Consider the following 25,011-nt stretch of genomic DNA (forward strand, 5'->3'; position numbering starts at 1 on the left):
TACACATACACTTAATTCCTTACACGTGCTACCAGCAAGAGTCTGGAGGAGGCAGGTCTGGCATTTGGTCACATGCTTTATCTTACAGAGAGTACTGCTTTTCCTGAGGAGGCTGCTCTGGTTGCCACGCTTCCACAGGGAATTCATATGGTGCCACAAAATATCAGTTCAGCTACATACACAGGAATTAATTTGAATGGAATGAATGAATAAATAAATAATAAATAAAATGAATGATTTTGCATCCAAAACCAGAAAAGAAATTAAGTAAGTGAAAAACCTTACTTCCAAATGTCAGCTAAAATGTCATTTCCTCTGGGCCCCCTAAGCATTTTAAGAGGAATTCAGGAGGGAACAATAACAGATGTCAATGGAAAGATCAGATCCTTCGAAGAGACGTGTCATCAAGAGAGGTGAAGTATGGCTTCTATTCATAATATAATTCTTGAAAATGCATTACCAGCCCCTTTGAGGAAACTCAGCTAATGTTAAGCAAAGCACCCTTTCCATACCAATGAAGTTCCTAAGGCTCTAACATCTAGAAGTCATTACCAAAATGTCCTCCAAAGGAAGTCCACAGAAAGCAAGCCGGAGGAAAGGAAGAGAAAGCACCGAGGGGTAGTTGGGCCAGGCACAGTAGGGACCTGTTGGATTAGTGGTGAATATTGATATCCAAAGATTTTTCAGATACCTTTAAAAGACTGACTACATGCATAAAGAGAGAACATATACTATTAATTATTTTCCTTTTATAAATTGAACCTAGAACATTTTCTTGCAACATTTTAGAGAAGTGAAAACTCCCATAAGGCATTCTGTTAGAATTAGTGTTGGGTAACCAGCAGTAGTATTTTAAGGGAAATGAGTTTAAATACTGTTACCAAACAGCTCAACCCCTCTTACAAGAGGAAAAGAGTACAGCAAGGAGCATAAGACAGTCACATAATAGCTTGTATTTTTACTGGCCTTTTTTAATAGTTTGAAGTCACAGGTACACAAATAAATAATAAAATCTCACCTTAACCTGGAAAGCAGTGGGGTTTGAAAATATGCAATCGTGATACTGTTCCAGCAAATACAGTCACATTTTCAGCATGATGCTTCTTCCAAAAGGATTTAACCAAACCCTGGCAGCATGAAGAATTCATATGAGTGCTCACTTGATTCTCTGTGTATGCTTCTACAGTACCTATGATTCTCCTGCTCATGCTTGTTAAAACATGCTTTTCAAAAAATTGATGAGGTATGAAGAAATCATCTTACAGAGAAAGATGTAAAGAATTCAGTGTGCTTAATTCATCAAAACAAAATTGAGACATGACTCAATAGAAAACACATCTTTGTGGGCATGAAAAATAGAGTATGAAAAAGTTCTTTAGAAAAATAAAGTTTAGATAGGTCAAGTATAGAAAAATACTTTTTTGTTGTACCTGATGAAGTAACTTTATTTATAAGGTTTCAATTTCTATAACTCAGACTGATCAAGCATTGAAATAAATAAGGAAAAGTTTGTTTCTGTAGAGTCTGTTAATATAAGAAAAGTAGAATGTTTGAGAGATATGTTCTCTTCAAATACAATTTCTAATGTGCGACTCTATAAAACATAGGCCTATTCTATATAAAAAACTAGAACAAAATATTAAATCTATGCTCTTTCTTTTAAAAATTTGTGAAAGGAAGTGAGTTCAACATTTTCAGTTACAGTAATCTCACAAAATTAAAAGGCCACCCTTTCTCACAGCCTGCCCTCCTTTAAAGCTGCCACTGGCCTCCCTGGCTGGAAAAGGGAGCCTATAGCCTACTCAAGTGAAGACATGTTTTCATTGCAGCTGTAAGTATACGATAACATTCCAAATTTAGTGATTGTTGGAGGTAATAAACAATTTGGAATGGCATTGGATCATTATTTTTAATTGCATTCTCTTTCTTCGTGTCTGATACACCATACATTCACTTAAGTGGTTAGCATGTTACTCTAAATTTATTTTGGAAAACTCTGGTATCCAGACAGACCCTAGAGATTACTTAATAATAAAAAAAATAAAAAAAAATAGTTAAATAAAATAATTAAATAGTAAACAGAGATATGAGAAAATAAGTCTCACAAATTTTCAGGTGAAAAAGTAATAATTCTCTTTTTCCATGAGACAGTTGAACACTTTTTTGACTGGCAGAATCATTGGGGAAAAAGGTCAACCACTAACCGAGCAAAAATTATGAAACATAAAAACAAATTAGCATTTGCAACAATGAAAAAAGATTGGGGAAAGAATTTGAAGCAAATTAACATATATTTGCTATTAAGTTTCAATAAAAGGTAGGTAGTTCTGAACAGAAATCTTTTTTCCTCTTCTGATAGTCAAGAAATTATCACAAATTTAAAATCAGGAAACAGGAAAAACACCAGAATCTCTTTGCACAGCATGTTGATAATTGGGAATTGGTTTCCAGACAACAAACTGAGAGAAAGTAAATATTGTGTATCTACTCAGACAGCAGTCACATACTGCAATGGCTTCTTTCATATAAGAATCAACAGTTGTTTTTAAAATTATTTTCTTTCTGAAACAATGGATTAAAAACTGAAAGCTGTGTAACTGTGCCATATTGTACCCATGGTTGTTAGGGTTTTCTTCATTTAATTTACCAGACTGATCTCCCTGACCTACACATCAGGGTCCCCAAGGGATTCTACCACAGACACCCCATGCTGGTACCCACCAGGGTCTCAGCCTGAATGGCAGCTCCTGTTCAGCTGGGAACTCACCTCACTCTGGGCATCAGACATTCCACAACACAAATGCACTAGGCATAAATGAAGGGAGGAAATGACAACCTGGTAATTTCACTGGGATTTCTCTTTTTTTAAAATAGAATATTGTTTCTGTCGCTTTCCTAAAGTAATAATCACATTATTAAAAGGACTTGCAAATATCAAGCTTCAAGTTTTATACACAAAAATTATTTATTCTTCCATTATTCTTGTTAATCAGAGAGCTCAGGTTACTTTTATATAATTCTATCTTATATGAAGGAAGTTTTCAGTCATAACCATTCACTAGATTAACAGATAAATTTTTCAATATCCCTTCCAAAAATGAAGGTGTGTCCTCAAGCTGCTCAGTGTAATAAGGGCTAGAAGCCTGTTCCAAACTCTCTAAGATGTATGGGAGCCTTGTGCTTTTTCATGATTTTTTTCCCCCAGAACTCTTTTAACAGTCGGGCTGAATGGTTCAATTATTTAATTTCAGCTGCAAAGCCTCCAGAGTTCCCAGTGGGTAAATCCTGGTAATAACTGTGTTCTACCTGTGTCTGCAACAAGCCAGAGAAGCTGAGAAGATAATTTTAATGTCTCTAATTCCCCACTGGTTGGTCTTTGCTGCATGCCTGGTGATGGCATACAGTCAAGCATATAAAAGAGGCTTAGCATTTCTCAGCATGCAGGGCAGATGCAATCCAGTCCATTAATCACTTCAGCCACAACCAAGAAGGGATACTAGCATACTGCCACAAAAACAGTGGTCAGGGGTGTAACTGCCCTCTACCGAATAATGCTGTTTCTAAAAATGGGGCAACACAAACATTTTGTCATTGCATTCTAGATTTATTTTTCCAAGTCCTGTTTATCTAGAGGTTGCTTCCTGTTCTGCTTGAAAAAAGAACCATTCAAAAGAAGTCTAATAGAAACCCTGCATTTTAAATGTTTTTCCCTGACAAAAAAAAAAAAAAGTTTCAGAAACCTTATTACTTTATAAATGAGCTTTCAGTTTTGAATGCTTTTTACACTTCTGTGGAGCACATCTAATTGTCATTAAGTACATTTTCTAAGTCATTTCCTCTTCCCAGAAAGGGTTCTGATAATAATTAGTGCTAATTTTTCTTCCATTGATAATGATTAGTTTGTGAATCTTATTTTACTGAATTCACCTACTTATTTCTGCAACCCAATGAATGCTTGGACATGTATTATCTCATAAAACTTGTTTTGAACAAAAGACTCTCATAAATGTAATATGCAATATTAATTTCTGATAGTGTTCTTTGCAATTAATCTTGAGAGGGCAACAATTTGCATTTTTAAAAAGATTGATGGTCATTCTAGCAGCCAGTTGTTTTGGGGTTTAAGGATAAACAGTTTAATGCTGTGAATAGTAACATAATAGGTCACAGGAGGATATTTTGGGAAACAGAATTATAAAGACCATGACAGCTGAAAAGGAGCAAAAAAAAAAAAGCAGAAATGAATGCTATTGTCAAATTTGTTTCCTAATAGACTTGTTAGGCATTCTAACACTTCAGTCAGACACACTTAAATCTCTTTCAAACAGGCACAGACCCGTAACAATGGCTTTGTCATCAAGAAGTTATATACTCAGATTACTGCCTTCCAAGGGGATTTGTGCCATTCCTTTTCACGGATGAAAGTCATAAAATTTAAATCACAGAATTACTTCCTATTTTTTTCAAAAACTTGGAAATTTATTTCAGGTAAAAAAAAAGTTACTCCAGTTTTTAAAGCCTTTACCATTCCCATTGCCTTTCTAAATCACAGTGAATTTGTGGAGGAAAAAAAAAAAAAAGAAAGAAAAAAAGGGCTCTGTACAAACTTTTAGGACAGATAATGAAGCACAAAAGGAGAGTGGCTGTACTATGTCTGACTAAATGGACACGAAGCCCAGCAATTTGTATCCAAAATTAATTGCCCCTATAAATGGAGGCTTAAAAAAGAGTAAGAACACTTTTGATGTCTCTGTCCCACAAAATCAATGCAGTCTTGCTTGGGTAGTGCTTTTGGACAGCATTTAAGTCTAGGCTTCTACTCAGGGGTGAACTTTGCACATCTTCAATGAGGAGAGTCCCTGGACAATGTTTCCAGTGCGGCACCCCTCTCCTAGTAAAAAAATTCCTAATTTCCAGACTAAATCTCAGGAATTGCTGTTTAGTCCCTTTGTCCACTGTACGTAGGATTGGGGTTAGCACAACCAATTCCCATACACTCTCAGCAGGATATTCATGATCTTCTCGACTTCTGTTTCTTTTATTTAATTGGTATGGTATTTTCCCAAAGTAATCTCTTTTATAAATGGAAGAATGTTGTCCAAAGAAACTGCCCTTCCCGCATAGTGCAAGTGGCTCAGAAGATGGTTAGTCAAACCTTTAACAAAACTAAGTATGAGATGCAATTATTATTATTATGATTTAATGAAACTGCGTTTCATATTGTTGTACTGCTGACTTCCCCCACCACTACCCCCTCAGAAAGGAATTGTCTTTAAGAACAGAGTAACAATAGTTTTCAAAGGTGGTTCTCCTTGGAGAAAAGTAGAAATATTTATCAGATCAATACAGTCCTCATGAATTTTCAGAAATGAACAGTGTTTACCCTAGAAATTGATTTCCTTTTCTGGCTGCAACATTGTATCATTACTCATAAGAAAATCTGGGAAATTCACTGTTTCAGTTAAACTGTAAAAAGCTATGGGGTTACAAGGATCAAAATGAAATAAACATTTCTTCCCAAGATTATTCTTCCACTTATTTTATGCCTCCAAATTAGACCAGATTAATGAATTTGAATTATATTAAGAATACAGGTTAATTGCAAAAGCGATGTACAGAAACATTAATCTTTTTAGGTCCAATACTGAGTAAGTTAATTTTGAATATTAAGAGGGTACTATATAATTTCACCATGTAATAACAGTGATAAAGTATCTAACAATATCTGTATGCATTAAAAAGGCTTATTTTCCACTGAAAATGTTAATTCTTCTCTAACTAGCATTTATGCTAGAACTTCCCTTTTCCAGTAGGATATGCCATACATTATTGCACAGCTAAGCATGCTTTCACTGCTATGTATCTAACTCTGCCATACGTGCACAGGACACTCAGAATATACACAGTCAGAAAATCTACCTCCTCACACACATTAGTTCTTCTGTGCTCCTCAGTTGTCTCTGGGTATGTGACTGGAATAATATTAGTTTTGTCAAAACAATTCATTTTGACTGCTCTTGACTATTTAGTACCCTGGTTCATATGAAGTTTTGTGAGTTGGTTCATTTCTTTTTTCAGGATTGCCACTTCCTGCTTTTATGATTGTTTGAAACCTATCATTGCTCCCATGCAACTGGACAGGTGTTTATAATTATTCTGTGCATGTCCTGTCCACAGAAAAGAAGAACAGGGCATGTGACCTAGAAATATGGCACCCTAGATCCAGTTACCTGAGCCAGAATCCATCTTATCCCAACACCTCCATGTTCAGTTAATTCTGGTGTATCACACAGACCCCCCTGGCTATACTCTTGAGTTTCTGGAACGTGTAACAATCTACATGTAGTGAAGAAACTTTAAAGGATCTCAGGTAGCAAAAATAATCCAAACTGTGGGAACACAAATTAAGCTGCAGCAAGGTACAATGAGGATGCAAAGACAAAAAGAGATATCAGATAATGTGAGTAGGACTCTGGGACATCTGAGTTTCAACAGCCTACAGTGGTTAAGACCACAAGCACAACAAATAAGTTTGTTTACTGCTTCTAGGTCAACTTGAAAACAATGCCAGCACAGTTGTTTCTACACACAAATCTTGGTTAAACTGCAAGCTGTGCCACAGTTTGCCAAGAGCTGCTCATATACACGAAATACTAACAATAAAAACAGCATTGTACAGAAACTTCCTTTCTCAGTTACAGATTTTTGTAGTTTACACTGCCCCAATTGATGAATTAATCAGAAAACAGTAAGAGGAGAATTCAATGTGAGTTGTTTTTAGCAATTCATCCAAGCAGAACATTTTGATCAGATTATTCAGATTGTCCCTTAGAAGCTTATTTTAACCAGTCTTTTGTAACTCTGTTGGATTCCTATGGCAAGGACCTCATAGCCTGCATAAAAATGATCTAGGTGAAATATGCATATTAGTCTTGCAGGTATATTAATTACTTTAGTATTTTTTTAATCAAAAAAGTCCAGATAAGAGGCTACTGTAATTCAGACTGCACAAAGGTTCTTTATGAAAACATTATAACTAATTAGTAAGTAATTATACATCAGCTCCATGATGCATATAGAAGCAAAAAGTGTATCGATTATTGATTATATACTTTGGAGATTGTTATTAGCACTCAGTACTGGAAAGCCCCTAATTTATATTGGCATGCTTTTTAGATGTTAAGGATCACTCGGACAAAGATCTGGAAAAAGATAAAAATAATTATTTCCTGCCTATGACACTCCAGAGAGCTTCTGAATTCATTTGTAGAAGCAAAATTTAAACAAGAAATGGATTTCATATATTGCCAAAGACTATGAGTTGGGAAAAATATATCGCATTTTTCTCTGGAATAATCCATTATTATTTTGGCCTTTGCATATAATCACTTCCAAGTACTGCTAAGTATGATATTAACCTCCTGATACGGTGCAAAAGTCTGAGCAAATAGAAAGAAAAGTTGCCTCATTACAGTCAAGAATAATAAAAGCTGAATCAGGGAGAGACAAATTGTGAGATTATGGATGTATCTTTACAAACTTGCATTTAAATTATTATGAATTCTACACTTGTCCAAGCATGAAGAACCAAAATTCAGTGCATTTCCTGACCAAAGCTCATTCCATTCTGTCAGATTTATTTAAACACGGAGTTGTCTCCCAGATTTGCACAGAACACTATGAACCACCGCTCTTTTCTAAAACATTTTGCTTCAGAGAAAGATAATTTTCCCTATCACATCAATTGGCTTAAAGTTTGGTACACAGATGATCATCAAGGATGATAATATTTTTAAACAACAAGGAACTACATTGGCTTTTGGTGATTCTTATGAGTCCTTTCCAACTTGAGATATTGTATGATTAATATTCAAAATAAATAACTTGGTTTATTAATATCTTAGGGTAAAATTGTAAAGCACTTTAAAACAGATCAGTAGTTACATCAAAACTATGAAGCCACTTATTCTAACATAGATTGTCGACACCTAAAAAGGTCACAATATTTTACCTAATGCCTGAAATTTTAACTTATTTGGACAGAGCCAAAAATCAATTGCCACTATATGGTCCAGTGGTATTATTTTTTTTTCTATTTCCTACTCAGTGAATTTACAAGTTTCCTTCCATTAGGATGGACCACATGATTAAAGGACATGCCTCGTTGTCAGCACCAAGCAGCTGTCTAATCAATTTAACTTCAATTTGTTCTCACAAGGGAAGTGTCTGCAAGCGTGGGTGCATCAGCAGGTACAGGAGTGCACAGTCTGCTGCCAGAGGATAACGCAACCGAGAGAACACAGATGTTCAGTTGTCTTCCTTTCCCTGGCACTGAGGGAGATGGGAAGGGATCCCTTCAGAACTGGATGCACTGAGCAGAGCATGAGCACATTACCACAGGAGGGAACAGCAGCCTCACTAGATGCCCCTGTTTAAGCCAGATGTCATCGATTCTCCTCCCTTCCCGCTGATCTGCACGACAGGCACAGCATGGCTCACAGAGCAACACTTCTCTGAGCCACACCGTGCTGCCATGCAGATAACACTGAGAACAACACTTCTTCAAAATTACTGCAATTTATTCATCTCCAAAGAAATGTAACAACAGCACATGACCCCTTACACTCCTTTCATTTATTCACTTGTAGTTATAAGTTTCCCTTCTCTGACTCTCCCAGTATGGCTCGGTTTTTTCAGTGCAATCAATTCACACACGTTCATTCTATCCTCCTTGCACTTCAGTTCTCAATTTCCACAATCCAGAAATCTTTAGCCATCCTTTCAGCATTCTAAAGCTTTACCTTATAAAAACATATCCTGAGAGAGCTATTTACTCTATGTAACTGCACTTCCCAGAAAGTTAGCGACTCCATCTTGGATCAAAGTCAGCATGCAAACTTGGAGCATTTACACAATGGACTGACAGCAAGGACCTCCAGCTTATTTCAATTGTGAGGTTTTCAGCTTCCCCCCCTTCCATTCCAAAAATTTCAATATGTTATTTTCATGAGAAAGCTCAGGTGTTCCCATCCAGCAGCAAATAAATTTTTAACTGAGACTAGCCCATAGCCATGTTATTACAAAAAGCAAGCTGCTCATACCAAGAATTCCCTCAACTCCTGACCTCCACTGACACAGCAGAAGGATGCTGTTTGGCTGATGGAGATGTTAAATTACTGCTGAGAAGGGTCTTCTCTACCAAATAAGAGAGATACTTCCTTTTGCCTAAACATCCAATTCACAATGTCCGAATCAAAAAGATAATGGTGAAGTAAAATGGAAGGAGTTGTGTGGATACATTTAAAAAGTTATGCAGACAAAAATGAAAACCCCAATCCAGAAAAAAGCTTAAAAAAACCCTAAAAAAGTATAAATACATCTTTCTGCTTAAATATCTTGCAAATATTCTGTAAGAAATTATTTAAGATCTGTATAGTCCAAAATTCTATTTGTAACCTAGCTTCAATGGTTTGGCATGACTTTAGGAAAGCTGAAGAAAGATGAAAAATAAGCAAATAATTATACAACTAAAAGCAGCTATGACTTAAGAGAGAGAGACTGCAGATGTATTTATGAGTATAAATATTAGATTTAATCAAAGAACCCACCAATGCTCTCTCCACCCATGACAGGTGTCTTATCATTTGACAATGATTGTTTTGGATGTCAGTTTTATTTGTTTTGGCTAATGAACAAAACAATTTAAAAATATTGTAGTTTAGAAAATATTACATCCTATAAATACTTCACAGGTGATTATGTAAGTCAACTGAATTATTCAGTGCCTCTGAAGATGGCAGGAATATTATCATAGTTATAGAAATAAATATTAATGCAATTCATATTAGTAAGAGCTCTGCAACAGTAGGAAGATAGTAAAAAATAAAATACTGAACAACTTAAATAGCATATTAGTGCTATTAGGATTAATCTTGTAGTCATGCAGGGACCAAGGATATTACAGAATTGTTTTCTTCTTTTCTATTTTCTGTGATTGTCTCAGTAAAAAAAAATACAGATAAGCTTCAAACTCTAAGGGATAGAAAAGACATAAGAAGAGATCATCGGAAGAAGGTGTGAAAATTGTCAGTTCTAAAGGGGGCAACATATAAGGAGGTAACAACTTCCACAATTAAATCACACCTCAACTACTCTTTCATCTTACTTCATTTGTCCACTGCCTTTCATTTCTTCATTCCTTTGCTGAAATCAACACTGATGTGCTGGGATCATCAGTTTTGGAGATCTTCTCAGTGTTTTTGACATTCAGAAATAAACAGCAAAAATTTTGTCCTTGCTTTTTTCAATAAAGGATGGGGAATACTTTATTTCCCTCTGAAAATTACTGTTTTACTGACACAATTAGTAAATTCAACTAATTCAGCAGCAAAAAAAATTAGCATACACAAATGTATGTGTAAGTATAAGCTTACCTTAAATATAAAATGGATAAACACCAATTTTTTGCAGTTCTTGTACCTAAAACTGCAGTTTTTAAGTGACGTGTTATTATCACCTGCTCTTGTACATTGTGCTAGCTTACAGGACACCTGTGTCAATGTTGATTTTTTTTGATGCAACAGTTAAAGGCATGAATTGTCTTTATTGGTTGACTGTTTACAACACAGAAACTCAAAGAAGTTGCCTTTGTCACAGGAAGTTCAGTAATTTCCAGTAAAACCTAAGAATTTTTTCAACTTCATTTAATCTTTGTCTAAGGCTAAAACAAATTTAATAGCATTAAATTTTACCACACAGTGTGTATTATACAGTATGTGGACTGCTTGAATAGCATTATCCTGTTTAAAGTGCACATTAGAGGATTTTTGTAAAATTACCTGTTAAGGGCTCTCCATGAAAAACTTAGTGCATCAAACAGGAAATGCCTGTTTCAGTTTCAGGGACTCACAAAGCCTACAGCCACTGCAATGGGGACTGCATAAACCAGGGTCTGAAGTCCATCAAAGCAAGTCCAAATCCTTTTTCAGCACTGAACACTAATCTTGTAAACTCTCCTGACCAGCTCCTAGATATAAAAATTTGCTCTGTGAAAGCTATCATTGATTTAATAAAGGAAGATTTTTCAAATTTAAACTTTTTCTATCACCAAATAATCAGTAGATCTCATCATAAAAAACCTTTAGTGTTTAAGCATGGCTTCACAAATATTTGTTGATCAGCATACTGGTTTCAACAGGAAGTATGCCCAAGGAGTTCTTTGACTTGGAACTTGAGGTTAAAGAAACACGTCACATTTATTCTGGTATTTACTGACAAAACCCATTTGAATTTGTTTTGAAAATAAAGGAATCTCAGAAACATTAGCTATATATTTTTCCACAAAATGTGCAAAACCAAAGAAACCTGTGCACCTACGTGTGTCAAATGACAACTACTCTCATGCAGTACACCCAAAAAGAAACATCACTACAACTCCCCCGTTTCTAAGTCTTAGAAACAAATCCCAGAAAGTCTGAATAAAGGTGCTTTATGAAGTTGTTCCAAATAGGGAGGAAACAGAGCTGGACTGAACATTCCAGTCTGGGTGGGAGCGGTTCAAAACTGAATAGAAATTGCAGTTGCTGTACCTGTCCCTTGCACGGTCACCAGTCTGCCCAGCCTCTGGCCTCAGAACTGAAAGCCTAGCTTTTAAGAATAAAGCCTTAGCATTTTTCAGAGATTATTCCCTTAATTGTAATTTTTTTTTGTTTAGTTATAATTGAATACTGATACAGAAAATTTCTTTTATGACAAAACTGTGACCTGTAAAGAAATGAGGGACAGCAGCAAGAAGTCCAGGAGAAAAAGACCAAAATCTGTACCAAAATCTTTCATTAAGGAAAGAATAGGTTAATCCTGGTTTGAAGCAGATGAAATTAATTCAGGGACTGATAAAAAGACTCTATAGTATAGACTTCAAATGCTACCAAAACCAACATTTTTCCATTCTGAATGTCTCTTTTTATTTGTAAAGACTGGCATTACAATTGAAAAGGACTCAAAATGGAGTAATGTACACATCATTGGTGTTTCATGATGCAACTGATGGAGTCCCTGAATGGATATTGCTTCAGCTTTGCTTTTAAAAAATAATTTAACAAGAAAATCTTCAACTCCACTATCGATCACAGGTGGCAGAAATGAAAGAAAGGAAAAAAAAAGAAACCAAAATTACTGTCAATTTCATAACATATATTCATATTGTTGGTTGATGACACTTGTTCCAGATGTACAATAAAGCCCACAACACTTTATTACTATGGATATAATTATCGTGAATGTATTTTCATGTTGATCAACTTGTTTCTGAAGGCTGTTTTTTGATTGTTTTAAACTTGCATAATAAACATGCAATGAAACATTTCTTGTTAAAGTGTTTTTTGCAGCTGTCTTGTATTCATACAAAGATTTCATAAAGTAGCAGTGTTGTATCAGAGCATTACCAAAATAAGAGCAAAAGCTAAAGAGGAAGGTAAATGTTAAATGAACTTGAGAAAAACCTAATCTTGTCCTGAGACACTCCAATCTTATTAAAAGATGTGCACAATCAAATCCCTTCCTTCTGAACCCACCAAAACCACAAAGTAAGTATTAAATTGGAAGGGTAGACATAAAGAAAAAAAAAAAAAAATGATGTCATCATGCACTCATCTTCTGCATAGCTCAACCCACATATAGTAAGGCACTATTTCCCCACAACTTAGTGTCCACAACAATCTTTTACAGTGCTCTGTGAACTACATATAGTTCCTTCCAGGATGATGAAATAAACAGACCAAATGAGTGTTGCTACCATGTCACCCCATATGTGATCATTTAGACAAGGGTATCATCTGGCAGTTTCAAAAATAAGCTGTCTCAAGTCTCTACTTGTGTGTGCATGTTATGTATAGGGACATCTCTTGTCTGTGCAAGTGGTTGGTTTGGTTCCAGAGTTGCTGTAATTTTGCACTGTTCTTTACTCCAGTGTTCTCAAAGCTAATACACAAGAAAATAAAAGTGCAGTCGGGTCATTAAAAACAGAGCTTTGGTGCTCCAAAACGCACACAGCCTTGGGGATTTAAGAAATCTTTTAGACATTCCCAAAAGAGCTGGGAAACACATGGACATTTTTGTCCAGAGATCCTCAGTTTGCTTAGTTGAGCTGGTCTTCATATTGTTTTCGGAAGCAATCACCAGCAGGGAAAAACTCCCAGCACCGTTCTTGATACATTTTCCATACATATGATTCCTGAAAGAAACACACAATTTATTTAACTTGATTTAATGAGAAATCATCAACCATTACCCTTTTTTTCTCTTTCATTTATATATCACTTCACTTATTTGATTCTGTGCATGCCAGGTTGTTGATCATCAATCTACAAAATCAGGTTAATGATTTTGATTCGTTTAGAATAGCTTTTAGGTTTTTGCCACCTGGTCAAAAAGCACTATAGAAATGCATTAGGTAATTTAGTTCTTTTTGCATATTGAGGAGCACTGTAAAGCTCAATTAAAGCTGGTCACAAGACAAATAGCAGGGTAAGCAGAATAATTTATGTCATAGAAATTTGACTGAATTTCTGCATCAGTCATTTCAAAACATGTCTACAAACAATATATAAACCAAAATAACCTTTATAGTATTTCCTGAGTCAGTGGCATTTGGTATTTCTTCCTTTCTGATTATTTGTTTGGGTAGGGTTCTGTGTCGAGATGTTCCAAAGAATAGTAAAGAATATGTCAGTTTATTCGTATTTTAATCACACCACTTAAATGTGTTTTTTATTATGAAAATTTCATAGTGGATAGGACATATGTTACACCAGTTACAATATCAGACAATTATTTAGGTTGAAAAAGACCTTTTAGATTATTGAATCCAACCATAAACTAGTGCCAAGTCCACCACCAAAGCATGTTCCTAGAAGTTATGTAGTACAAAATACTCTTAATTTTCAAACTATCACCTAACAGTATCAAAATTGAATAGTTAGTAGAAATCTGTCTTCAGTGAATAGAGTAGGACACACTGCCAAGAAAATGGAAAGCGAAAATAAAAAAAAAGACTTCTAAAAATCATTCAATTGATGAATGGATATTCAAAAACAGCAAAGCAAACACATAAAATTTCATACTGGACAAGGCTGAGATTTATGCAAAGAAGATGATTACAGCACACATGTCAGAGTTCAGAAACAGTAAGCCACACAGATTTATAGCAAATCACCCCTCTGACCCAAATGTGTAGGGCTATATATGTAATACTATTCAGTTCTTTTGGATTTTAATCTGCAAGACAGGAACATTTGCTTAGTCAGCGGAAAGACTATCACTAGGAAAGAAAAAAACTGTAAATTTGATACATTTTCTTAGTGATTTCTAATATATTTAAAGGAAGTTGAAGGGGGCACCAGAAGTTTGAAAGAACAGAGAATAACAAAGAAGAAGCCTTCAGAGAAAAGTTCACATAGTTTTCATTTTAAATATATGCACAAGTTCTTTCATATGGACTTATTACGGAATGCAGACATAGAAGATTATATGTAGATGATAATAATAAAAGACAAAGACTACTGAAAAATAATTTAAAGGGAGAAATGAAGAGTGCTGCTTTCACAGAATACTTCAATGTACTGGTTCTCATTATTTTTGTTTATGGTATGTATTTATATTTTGTGGAAATAACATTCTTAAAATAACAGGCTCAGATACTAAAAAAGGAAAAGAAAGTGTTACAGAATTTATACTCCTTAACATTTGGGAGCTAAAGTCTGAAGAATTGCTTAGAAGAATAAGAATTAAGTTCCATACCATACAGGCTCTCCATTAGAAAAATACTAATTTTTCCAAGCCTGAATGATTTTTATTTTAGAATTGGCTGACATTAATAGAGTTGTTCAACCTACCTGTCCTGTATGCTCAGTTTCATCTTTGTTAATAAGATACATGAGAAAAAACCTACAAGCAAAGAAACAGCTGTTATGAATGGAATGTTTGGAAGCATTAGGTAACCCACAAGGAGATGGATATTCATATATCCATATATCATATACAGTGATAATGCTGTTCATCGACTTACAAGTTCCAGATTTCTATCTAGGATAATATTCTGAGAGAGATTAAGCACTTTCCTGACACTGCTGACATTCATTGTTCAATGAGCATGTTCTATGCATTAAAATGCATGATAGTCAGTTTGACTCAACGTAGTTAGCAACTCAGTTTAAATGAAGATTTTATAAACTTTCTAAACCAAAAATTACAACAGACATTTTCTTGCCCATGAAAACCCACTTGGAAGCAGACAGAAAATGATAATTGGAAATTTCTTTTTTTCCTCTTCTCACTGAATAAAGGATACTGAATATATCTAAGAGATTTCTGTTGTTGAAATTACAGGTTTGGGCTATTTTATTAGTGCATGTAAGATCAACATGAGCAGAAAAGAACTTGCAATTTCAAAAAAAAAATTGTCTTGAGGATTTGAGCTGACATTCACTGGGTGATAATTTCAACATTTCACTCATAAGAAACATTCTCTCCAAACATATGTAAAAACATAAAATATGATCTTGCACAAAAAGAAAAAAAAAAAAACAATTCCTCAGGCTGAGGCACTTTAAAGCAAGTATGCTATAGAATGCTATAGGCTCAGTATTCAGTAAATAGGCACAAAAACCCATATGATAGTGCTTTCAATGTATTTTGTTTGCACAACCTGTTTTCTAGGTGGAAGGCTTTTATAGGCATGTTTGACTTTGCAGTCTCCTATTTTGTGCATATACAGTGCCAGTTTAAAAACACAAAGACACAGTCCACCCTTACTTCATACTGACAGCGCCAGTATAAAATACACACTGGCACTGAATTTTCATACATGAGATGAGCAGTATGATACAGTGGTTGTAGACCTGATAACTGGCTTTACTTAGTTCAGTCATCACTGGTGGTCTACTTGGATTTTCCAAAGGTGAACCTGATGCCCTTGGTTGATCCCTCTCGTCTCTAGCTCCTCATTACAGCTCCCCTACCTCTCTTTGTCCCTTACCTCTCTGTCCCTGGTTCTCTTAGTCAGCCTCAGCATGCCACACAAAATATTTTGCCCAATGTAAGTTTTATTGTCTTCTGGTTTTTGATCTCTTTCCATCAGACACCAGGCCAGGTCATACTGCTTTCTCTGCACCTTACACACCTCATTTAATTTTACGATTTATGCGGCCTCTACAGCCACATATCAAACTCATTTCCTCCTATAACCCCAAACAAACTTCTTGTGTCACAACCAAGCTGGAAAGTAGCAATGATACTTGTTACTTCCTTGCTGTCACTGCCACAGAATTACACATTTTGAAAGTATAAATGCACATCAAAGTCGAACTGTATCGACTATTACTTATCCTAGAGAGGTAATCAGGTACCTGAGGAGGATGCAAGGATCATGAATTAGTGAGGAATGCATTTTTAGTGTACTCACAAATAATTGGCCAAGTTGTGCTCCTGTAGTGTGTGTGTTTCAAAGCCATGAGGCACTGTATCAAAGTAGTCATTTCCTATTCCGCAGATAAAGCACTTCGTCTAGAAGAAAGAACAGAGAGCACTTCAACACTACATATAACACTTGCCCTGCTTTCAGAAAAGGCAAAAAAAAGTAACAATTTTCCTGAAAATGGCAATGCATCACATATAATATGCGCTAAACAAAAAGGCTTTTATTTTAATGATTCAGACTGGATACCTCAGTACAAACACTTGAATAGAAAGAAGCTTAGCTACCATCAGAATAGCTTCTTACTGATTAAAAACATAAATATTTTCTAGCTCTAAGTGAAGAGGTATCAGGAGACAGAATGGCACACAATGGTCACAGCTGACTTTTTTAATGTTAAGCAGCACTTACTGTGACACATGGCAATATTTGCCTTAATGCTTCTCCAGCTGAAACTGAATATGCTCCAAGTTCACATTACAAAGTGCAGCTGGTTTGCAACACTTTCCTGACTTCAAGCATATATACTTCAATGACAGAATAGAAAACCACAAAGTACAAGATACTTTAACACATATATTAACTAAAGAAACTACATCTGAGATTAAATGTAACATGACAGTGTTAATAACTTGTGTTAGAACCCTCTAAGAAGAGTTAAACAGCCACAGGCATGCAATTCATTATAATTCACACTGAATGATAACAGACCATGTACAGGACTGTATTTTCCTTTTGTTTTGAAAAACTGTCTACTAGCCAAATCATACTTTGATTGAAAACACAAACTTGTGAAACCTGAAAATAGGCATGGTTCAGCAACTGAATGTCCTTACCTCCATGTCTTCCTTAACTTGCTCTTGCTGATCTCTTAACTCACCAAAAGCATCAATAATTAAACCTAGGGTTAAAATTATAGTTAATGTTCAAGAACAGAATTGTGACAAAGAATATTTGGAAATCCAGGGATAACATAAACCTGATAAAGAATATTAAATGAGACTCTTCTGCAGAAATAATAGAAGCCAATATACATTATAAAGGTAAAAAACACAAAGAAAAAAGAGCAAGCCAAAGAAACACCAGCAACATGGCTGACAGTCCTACTTTGAATTATAAAATGGGACAAGCAGACTTCTGTTTTATTCCCAGTACTCTAATCTTGACTTAGTACATTAAGAGATATGTGGGTTTACAGTGATTCAGGCCCTACTACAGAAAAAAAAAAAAGGTGTACGTTTAACAGAGTTGAGATATTTATTCCATGGCAGAGGCAGAGGCCCACAGCTCCATGCATCCTTTCTCAAGACGGTTGTCATGCAATACAAGGCTCTGTAGGAGCTCTGACAACAGTAAGGGTTTTTTGGGGGGAGATACAGGAAAAAAAAGACAAAGAAAAAAAAAGGAGAATCACAGGCTCTATGGCTCAGATTAGAAACAGCTCCTAACATTCCCTTCACTTACTCCAATACTAATAAGGACTAACTCCACAATGACTATTGACACTCCTGTACACAAAGCTTGACAGTTAAGGACTCTATTATTCAGCCACTCACAAAACAAAGCAACAAACCACATGAGATATGCCACTTCAGGGTATAAAAAATTTTCCACCCTCCCCAAGCCTTTGAGGAGAAACCTGTTGCTTGAGTAAGAGTAATAAACAATTTACAACAAACTCAAAGTTGCCTTTTGAATTTCCTTGTAGTGAGTGAGAAAGCACCCTTACTGCTGTCAAAAGTATCCTAAGTTATCTGTCAGCTGTTTCTGTCAGAAAGAAATGAGGTATTAGTATTTATGACAGCAAGTGAACCCAGCAAAACTATTTATCAATTTTTCTAAAATTGAGAATATGCTTCTGTTAACTTGTGCAAACTTCAATTAAAAAAAACAATCTTTTGGGCATTCTTGACAATATTTTAAAGGTACAGTATGAAAACAAAGAGGGGTTGAAGTACTTCAGGTAATAACAGTGAATGCAATTAACGTAAACATAATAAAAAAATCCTTGACATGCCAAAATACAATAGATTACAATGCCAGATTACAACAGTGAGAAACACTATCAGTTAAATTGTTTCACTGAAATTCCAAAGCTAACTAATGTCAGCTAACTTTCCACTGCCATTAACCAGGCTACATGCAAACTGTTTCATATCAAGCACCTCTTTTACTCTTTAGATATTGCTCAAATAAGGAGACATCACACAAAACATCATTTTTTTATGTAAGAAAAGATTCACACCATTATTACCCATCTGAGAATCTGCTAGATAGCCAAGAACTTATGGTATTGGCAGTGGAAATACTGACAGGAGTACTGATTCTGACCATGAAAGCTCATGTAGGATGGGTTACCCTTAAGGACAATTTTAAGTTGTGCCAAGATTTCTATAGGAGGCTTTTAGAAAGGGCAATGACAAGACAGAAACTGCAGTGACATTATTCTTAGTATTCAGTATTCTCAGTATTCTTAGGGAATTTTTTTCTATTGATCCAGTTAGAGCCTGTTGATTTTACAGAGACTCAGAAGAGCAGTGTATGAGAGTCAGCTGGATGTGATTTTCTATATAAATCTGTCCTTCATGATCTGTCCTGCTGTTCTGTCTGAACCTTAGGTTTTTTATTACCACAGCACTAAGATCTTTGTACTGCTAAATAATGCTTTCAGTCCCACTGAGGATTCCAAATGCATACCTTGGATAATTGCAAGCAGGATGACAATCACAAAGAAGAAGAAAGTGATGTCAAAGATAATCCTATAGATTTCATATTCATCTCCTGCTGGATCTTCTATTTCATCACCAATGCCTCCTCCTGCACGTACTCCAACGTACATATGAAACATGTAGCACTAGAAAAGACAAAACGAAGGGATACAAAGGCGTTTTGCAGCTAAAAGCAAAAATACCTAGTGTTACAAATTCAGTAATTGGTAGAACTGGTCTGTGGTCTAGCAACTACGACATACCAAGCCATCTTTTTCTCTCCTTTGAGATTATGCATATTTTTGATGGAGGGGAAATGCTGATGTGCAGCTGAAGCTGCAATATTTCATGTTCTGTCATTATGTAGCAGTTTAATAAGATCAAAAGTTCAACTACCAGAAGCTCAGCAGCACCCCATGATTAATGTAAAATAATTTCAGCAGTGTAAATAGGAAATATCATCACCACCATAGCCATCTCCTTTTCCAATTTCCTAGCTCAAAAGTGACTGATTTTCCCTGTTTTTAGTGTTTCAAATTCAAATTTAAAAATAAGTAACCCTCTTCCCCAAGCCAAAATAAAACAAAACCCACAGCCAAGCAAAAACCCTTTTTGAATGCTTGTGCAGAGAACAGGCTAATGATTGAAAATGTCCGAGAATAATACAGTGAAACTATGATATGAAAAGTGGGATAATAGGTCTGTCAGTGCAGTTGCCTGGGATGCTGAAAATAGAAAATTTCCAGTTCTATCATGCTATAATTTTATAGAAAATTATGGTATTAGTATCTAGTGGTCTAGAGCAGGGGATTGGCTTTTTTCTTTAAGCAGCATTATGCACTACAAGTCAAGGGTTCTCACCTTCTATCAAAAAATAGTGATGACAATATTTAACTCCTAACACCTTACCATACAAAAAATCCATTAATCTATTTCTGTGCCACACTGTCCCCAAAATCCCTTCTCTAATAAACTGATATAGTAGCACACAATGCTGACTAATCCTTGCCTGAAAATTCTGACAGCTTCTAGAGACAGTTTATACTCCAAGACTGAAAGGTAATAATTATCTTAATAAGTGAATGTATTATTACTTATCTAGAAAGGTTTTGGTTTTTATTTCTAAAAAATTATGTACATTCGTTTTCTTTTAAATCCTATTTCAAGTCTTAGTGTTTTTACAAGAGACAACCCCGATTTTACAGCATAACACAAGTTACTCTAACTCATTCCTGTACAATATCATACCCTTGTGAAATGTGTATTTTCAGAGAATTACAGAGCAGGTCAGGTTCAGAATGATTTCATGAGGTCTCCACTCCAACAGGGCCCACTATAACCTCAGAAAAAATTGTCTTAGGCTTTAGCCAAGTCAGTTCATTACAACTTCCTAAGGATGGAGCCCGCAATAACCTCTCTGAGCAACATGATCCATTGCTTGGCTCCCCTCAGTCAGAACACATTTTTCTACTTTATGTCCACAGTCTCCTGCTATGCACTTCCTGTTAAGTGTTTGGATTTCTCTTCCCAATAATCTTTCTGCAGATACTGGGAGCTTCTCTTACACACCCTCCACCCTGAGACTTTATCTTCCCTAGGCCAAACAAGCTCAGTTCCCTCCAACTCTCCCACAGCAAGTGCTCCAGCACCTGACAGTTCAACAGCTCTTCCTGTTCCAGTTTACCTGGTTTTGTTGTGCCAAATGTCCCAAACCAGACAAAAATACAGACACACTACTCTGCTTCAACAGTTTATCTACTTATTTGGCATTTAAACGTTGGTGACTCCCTGGAAGAGATTCATGTACCGTAGCACACTGAAATACATTTAACTGTGATAGATGATTGTTTTGGAGAGGTATTAAGGGTAATGCACCCTGGAAATTCTTTGTGGCTTAAGCTCTGCCTACCACCCATAACTCCAAAGCCTGGCACTCTCTTAGTTAGTACAAAACAATTAAAGGCGGTTCTGAACACAGCAGTTACTGAACTGCCTATTAAAGATAACTATGGCAATTCATGCTATGAGAAACTGATGGATTTCAAAGTTTAAACAAGAGCTTAAGTATTTGCATTACTTATTAAAATGCTTGTCTATAACTGCCTTCCTGCTGAATGACCTGTTGAGTTTCAAGATTCAGAAGTGCTGCCCTTTAGCCAGCTCAGCCACACAGCTTGTTGCTATAGTTGTTCAAAAAATGCAAAACAGCTAAGTGTAGTACCACATTTCTTCTATTCCTTTATAAATGAGTTTATGGAGCATACACAAGAACTATCTATTTGTTGAGGATTTGATCATAATATTTGTCCCTTTTCTTTCAACTGCAATCTTTCCTGCCTGCTGGCTAATGGTATGATTGCATGAATACCAATTAACAAGAAGGTCAGGACAAAACCACAACAGCTTGAGAAAGAGAAAAAAAGCCCAGAAAACAAAGTAAGCCTTACTGTTAGCATATCATCACATTTCATGTCTGGCATATCACCATCTTCACTCTTGTTGTAGAACTTGCGGAAAAAATTGAATGCCACTACTGTATACAAGTACACCACTACTGCCAGTAATCCCACTGTTAGGACAAGCTGGAAGACAAAATTACAGAATGGATGTAACTCCACTATGGAATTATGGTTTATCTTACCTTTCAGGGAAAAAAAAATAATAAGGAAAGTAACAATAAACTGTACTAGCAGCAGGAAAACTTTTCCTTTTTATACAATACTGTAATACAGAGTAATATAGCTGAATATTCTCATGCAAAGACTGTGCATTTCATTTTTTTTAATCAAAGACTGTTTCAGAAACATAATTATGAAGACAAATATTATAGATAGATATACAGTGAAACAATGCATTAGGATCATATACAATCCCCATAATCAGAGAAAAAAAATCTGAAAATTCACTACCTAATAGTAATATTACTATCACCTAGTATATAATTAATTGAAATAAAGTTATCTACTAATTTAATAGGAAAGCAACTTTTTTACATGTGTGAAATCACACATTTTAAAAAAAACCCATTCCTAATATTTGAATATCTCAGAAAAGCAGCAGCAAGTGGTCCAGTGCTCAACTGCAGCATCATTCAGATTTTTTTCTGAGCTTAATGGAAAGCAACTTGGAGGGAGCTTTAGTATCCTGTAAATTGAAATTTCACTTGTGTAACTCCCAGATCTGTAAAGTTCTTTATAAATAATGCCCCCTTAATTCATAGGTAATTCGCTAAAACTTCAGGACTATTTTTAGAAGGGAGAAAGAATACTTTTTCTTTTGCTTACAAATCCTATTGTCTAGTTCCCTCATCAACTCAAATTCTAGAGTTCATGATGAAAGGACATTTGTGTTGTCAACCTGCAGAGCACCTGACTCAGTAATGAAGGGAACTTTCCTGTGTACTCCTTGAGTAAAAAAAGCTGAGCAGAGATGACAGCTGATACCTGTTTGCCATTGTGGGTAACTGATGACAGGATAGTTCGTAATGTCTTGAATCCCATTGCAATGTCAAGGAGGTGAGCAGCAAAGAAAAAATTGTTGTAGTGGCCAAGGACTGACATGGTCATGTACCAGGCTAGGTAAAGGAAAGACTAACAGAAAAAAAAAAGAAAACATGTACATTCAAAATAAAACTCACAGCTTTCATCTTTAAATTAATTCAAGACAATAACGAAAAGTGGAAATTTCTCAAATATGTTTTTAATAGAAAATAGTTCTTTTAAACAGAGAATTTTCTAGTTATTTGTTGAGAATTTTCTATTGGTTCAACAATATTGAAACCTCAAACACAAAGTCAACAAGATATGGGAAAAATCAAGAAATTCAGAATTTATAAAAAGTAAATTTGAAATTCTTAATCCCTTATTTGTAAATGTCTCTAGTGTAATTTTTTTCTGAGTTAAATTACATTCTTTAATAATTTCTAAATAATTACATTAAAATAGTAATGCCTAAAGTTAGTTAATGACAATTATAGGACTCTGCAAGCAACAAAGGGAATTTTATAATTAATTTGAGCTACTAAAATGCCTATTTAAAAATGTAAGTATTATTTAAGTAACCAAAAATGTAAATTTCATCTGATTCTCTATCAATTAACTTTTAATGAACTAAAAGACAAGTACTTATAAGATAGATTATATTCCATTCCTTAAGAAAATAATAGTCCCAAACACTTTTTACACATCATGCTGTCTTTAGACCAGGAGGCTTACTGTTTCCACTTTTCCTGAATACCTTCAGATTACACTTGCATTTTCCATCTGTCCTAGCTCCAAAATAATTTTTCCCCAACTGTTTTTCTTAACAGTACATTAAGTAATTAGGCAAACAATAATCATAAGACTGAAAAATGGTATGATTGACTTCTTGAACAGCATTTAAACAGTCTGGTTCATATCTCCATGGTTTTTGGGGTTTTTTTGCTTTTAAAGATTCCCTTTTTCAAATTATTGAAATAATTTCTGTCATTCTGTGACACATCTTACTATTGGTTTCAGTGATACAAATTTAACATTTCCAGATACATTAACTATATTGATCAGACTGTGCTCCAGGAAAATATAAGTGTTCATAATATCTATGAACAATAGGAAAAATGGCAATTGGCATTTATACAGTCAGTTTTATAATTCTACAGTGCAGTGCTTTCTTATTGCTTCTAATAAAGCATATCAGACAGAGGGGCAGGCATCGACTGAGGTTCTATTAACTACTACCAATGTAACTGTGAAAATATTTTGACAATGTCTCTTTAAGCTTCCAAGATTTTCTTCTTGTGGTAAAATAAATATAATCCAGAGTTTCACACCTCTCATTGAATCACATTGCATTTACAAGTGCATATTTCATTTTAGAACATCTCTCTCTCTTTCTATATATATATACATATATACATATATATATACATATATATATACATATATATATACATAATAATGAAACTTACATTATCAGTGAAAACAACTCCTAATTTCCACATCTGATACTTAACATCAATGGAATTTAGCCTGTAAAAAATAAAAAAAAAAAATGCATTTTAGAGCAAAACACAACTGGGAAACACAGAACACAATCTGTAGGAAGTGTATTATCCCATAACAGGAGTCAACACCTGTTCAATTTCTCCAAAAGCTGAGATACATCAGAACCTTGTTCTAATTCACACTTTTACTCTGGAATGAATCTGTCAAAAAACAAAACAAAACAAAACAAAAAAAAAAAAAAAACAAAAAAAAAAACAAAAAAAGGTGAAAATCAAATTAATATGTACTATTTTGAATTCATCAGACCTAATGCTGATTAATTTCTAAAATGCTAACATGCTGAAATAAATTAAATAAGCTGTCTTTAAAATCCATGGAGGAAAAAAATATTTTATTTTCTTTTTAATGCAACCCAACTAAGTCTGAAGTAGCTAGTCAAAAAAGGTAACCAAATTTTCACCCTAAAATGCCAATTCTTTACTTTAGTGATTGTAGCATACCTTGAATGACACAACTGGATGATATTAAAGACAGGCAAATTTAGATCAGATGAATCTCAGAGCTTGTTCAGAAAATTGACCCATTTTTTCTAAGGATATAAGGAAAATCATCAACGAAAATACGATAATTCTTACCAGTTAATGAGTTTTGATATGGGTACTTAGGAAAATCTTCTATTAATGTTACTTTTTGTAAAGTATAAAGCATCCCATCAGATAAAAACATTCTATATTAACAGTCAGCTACGTAGGAAAAACCCTTTTGATTGGACTGTGTCAAAATTTTGTGCCAGTCACTGAACATCAACAGGGGATACTTCATTGAGAATGGTTCCAGTTGACCATTA

At 35.0% G+C, this 25,011-nt stretch overlaps 1 protein-coding gene across 1 annotated transcript in view; it reads right to left on the minus strand.

The window, feature by feature from the left end:
• Positions 1-11,939: 11,939 nt before the first annotated feature.
• RYR2 (ryanodine receptor 2) overlaps positions 11,940-25,011 on the minus strand; it is a 286,628-nt gene continuing 273,556 nt past the window's right edge. The window contains exons 101-108 of the mRNA XM_062489006.1: positions 24,128-24,188; positions 22,623-22,769; positions 21,627-21,761; positions 19,169-19,325; positions 17,308-17,372; positions 16,460-16,560; positions 14,892-14,943; positions 11,940-13,231 (exon numbers count right to left, since the gene is read on the minus strand). Of these exons, the coding sequence (XP_062344990.1) occupies positions 13,136-13,231; positions 14,892-14,943; positions 16,460-16,560; positions 17,308-17,372; positions 19,169-19,325; positions 21,627-21,761; positions 22,623-22,769; positions 24,128-24,188 (814 nt within the window). The 3' untranslated portion in view covers positions 11,940-13,135. The remainder of the gene's footprint in view (positions 13,232-14,891; positions 14,944-16,459; positions 16,561-17,307; positions 17,373-19,168; positions 19,326-21,626; positions 21,762-22,622; positions 22,770-24,127; positions 24,189-25,011) is intronic.

The sequence above is a fragment of the Cinclus cinclus genome, chromosome 3 (genome assembly GCF_963662255.1).
Source record: "Cinclus cinclus chromosome 3, bCinCin1.1, whole genome shotgun sequence".
NCBI lineage: Eukaryota > Metazoa > Chordata > Aves > Passeriformes > Cinclidae > Cinclus > Cinclus cinclus.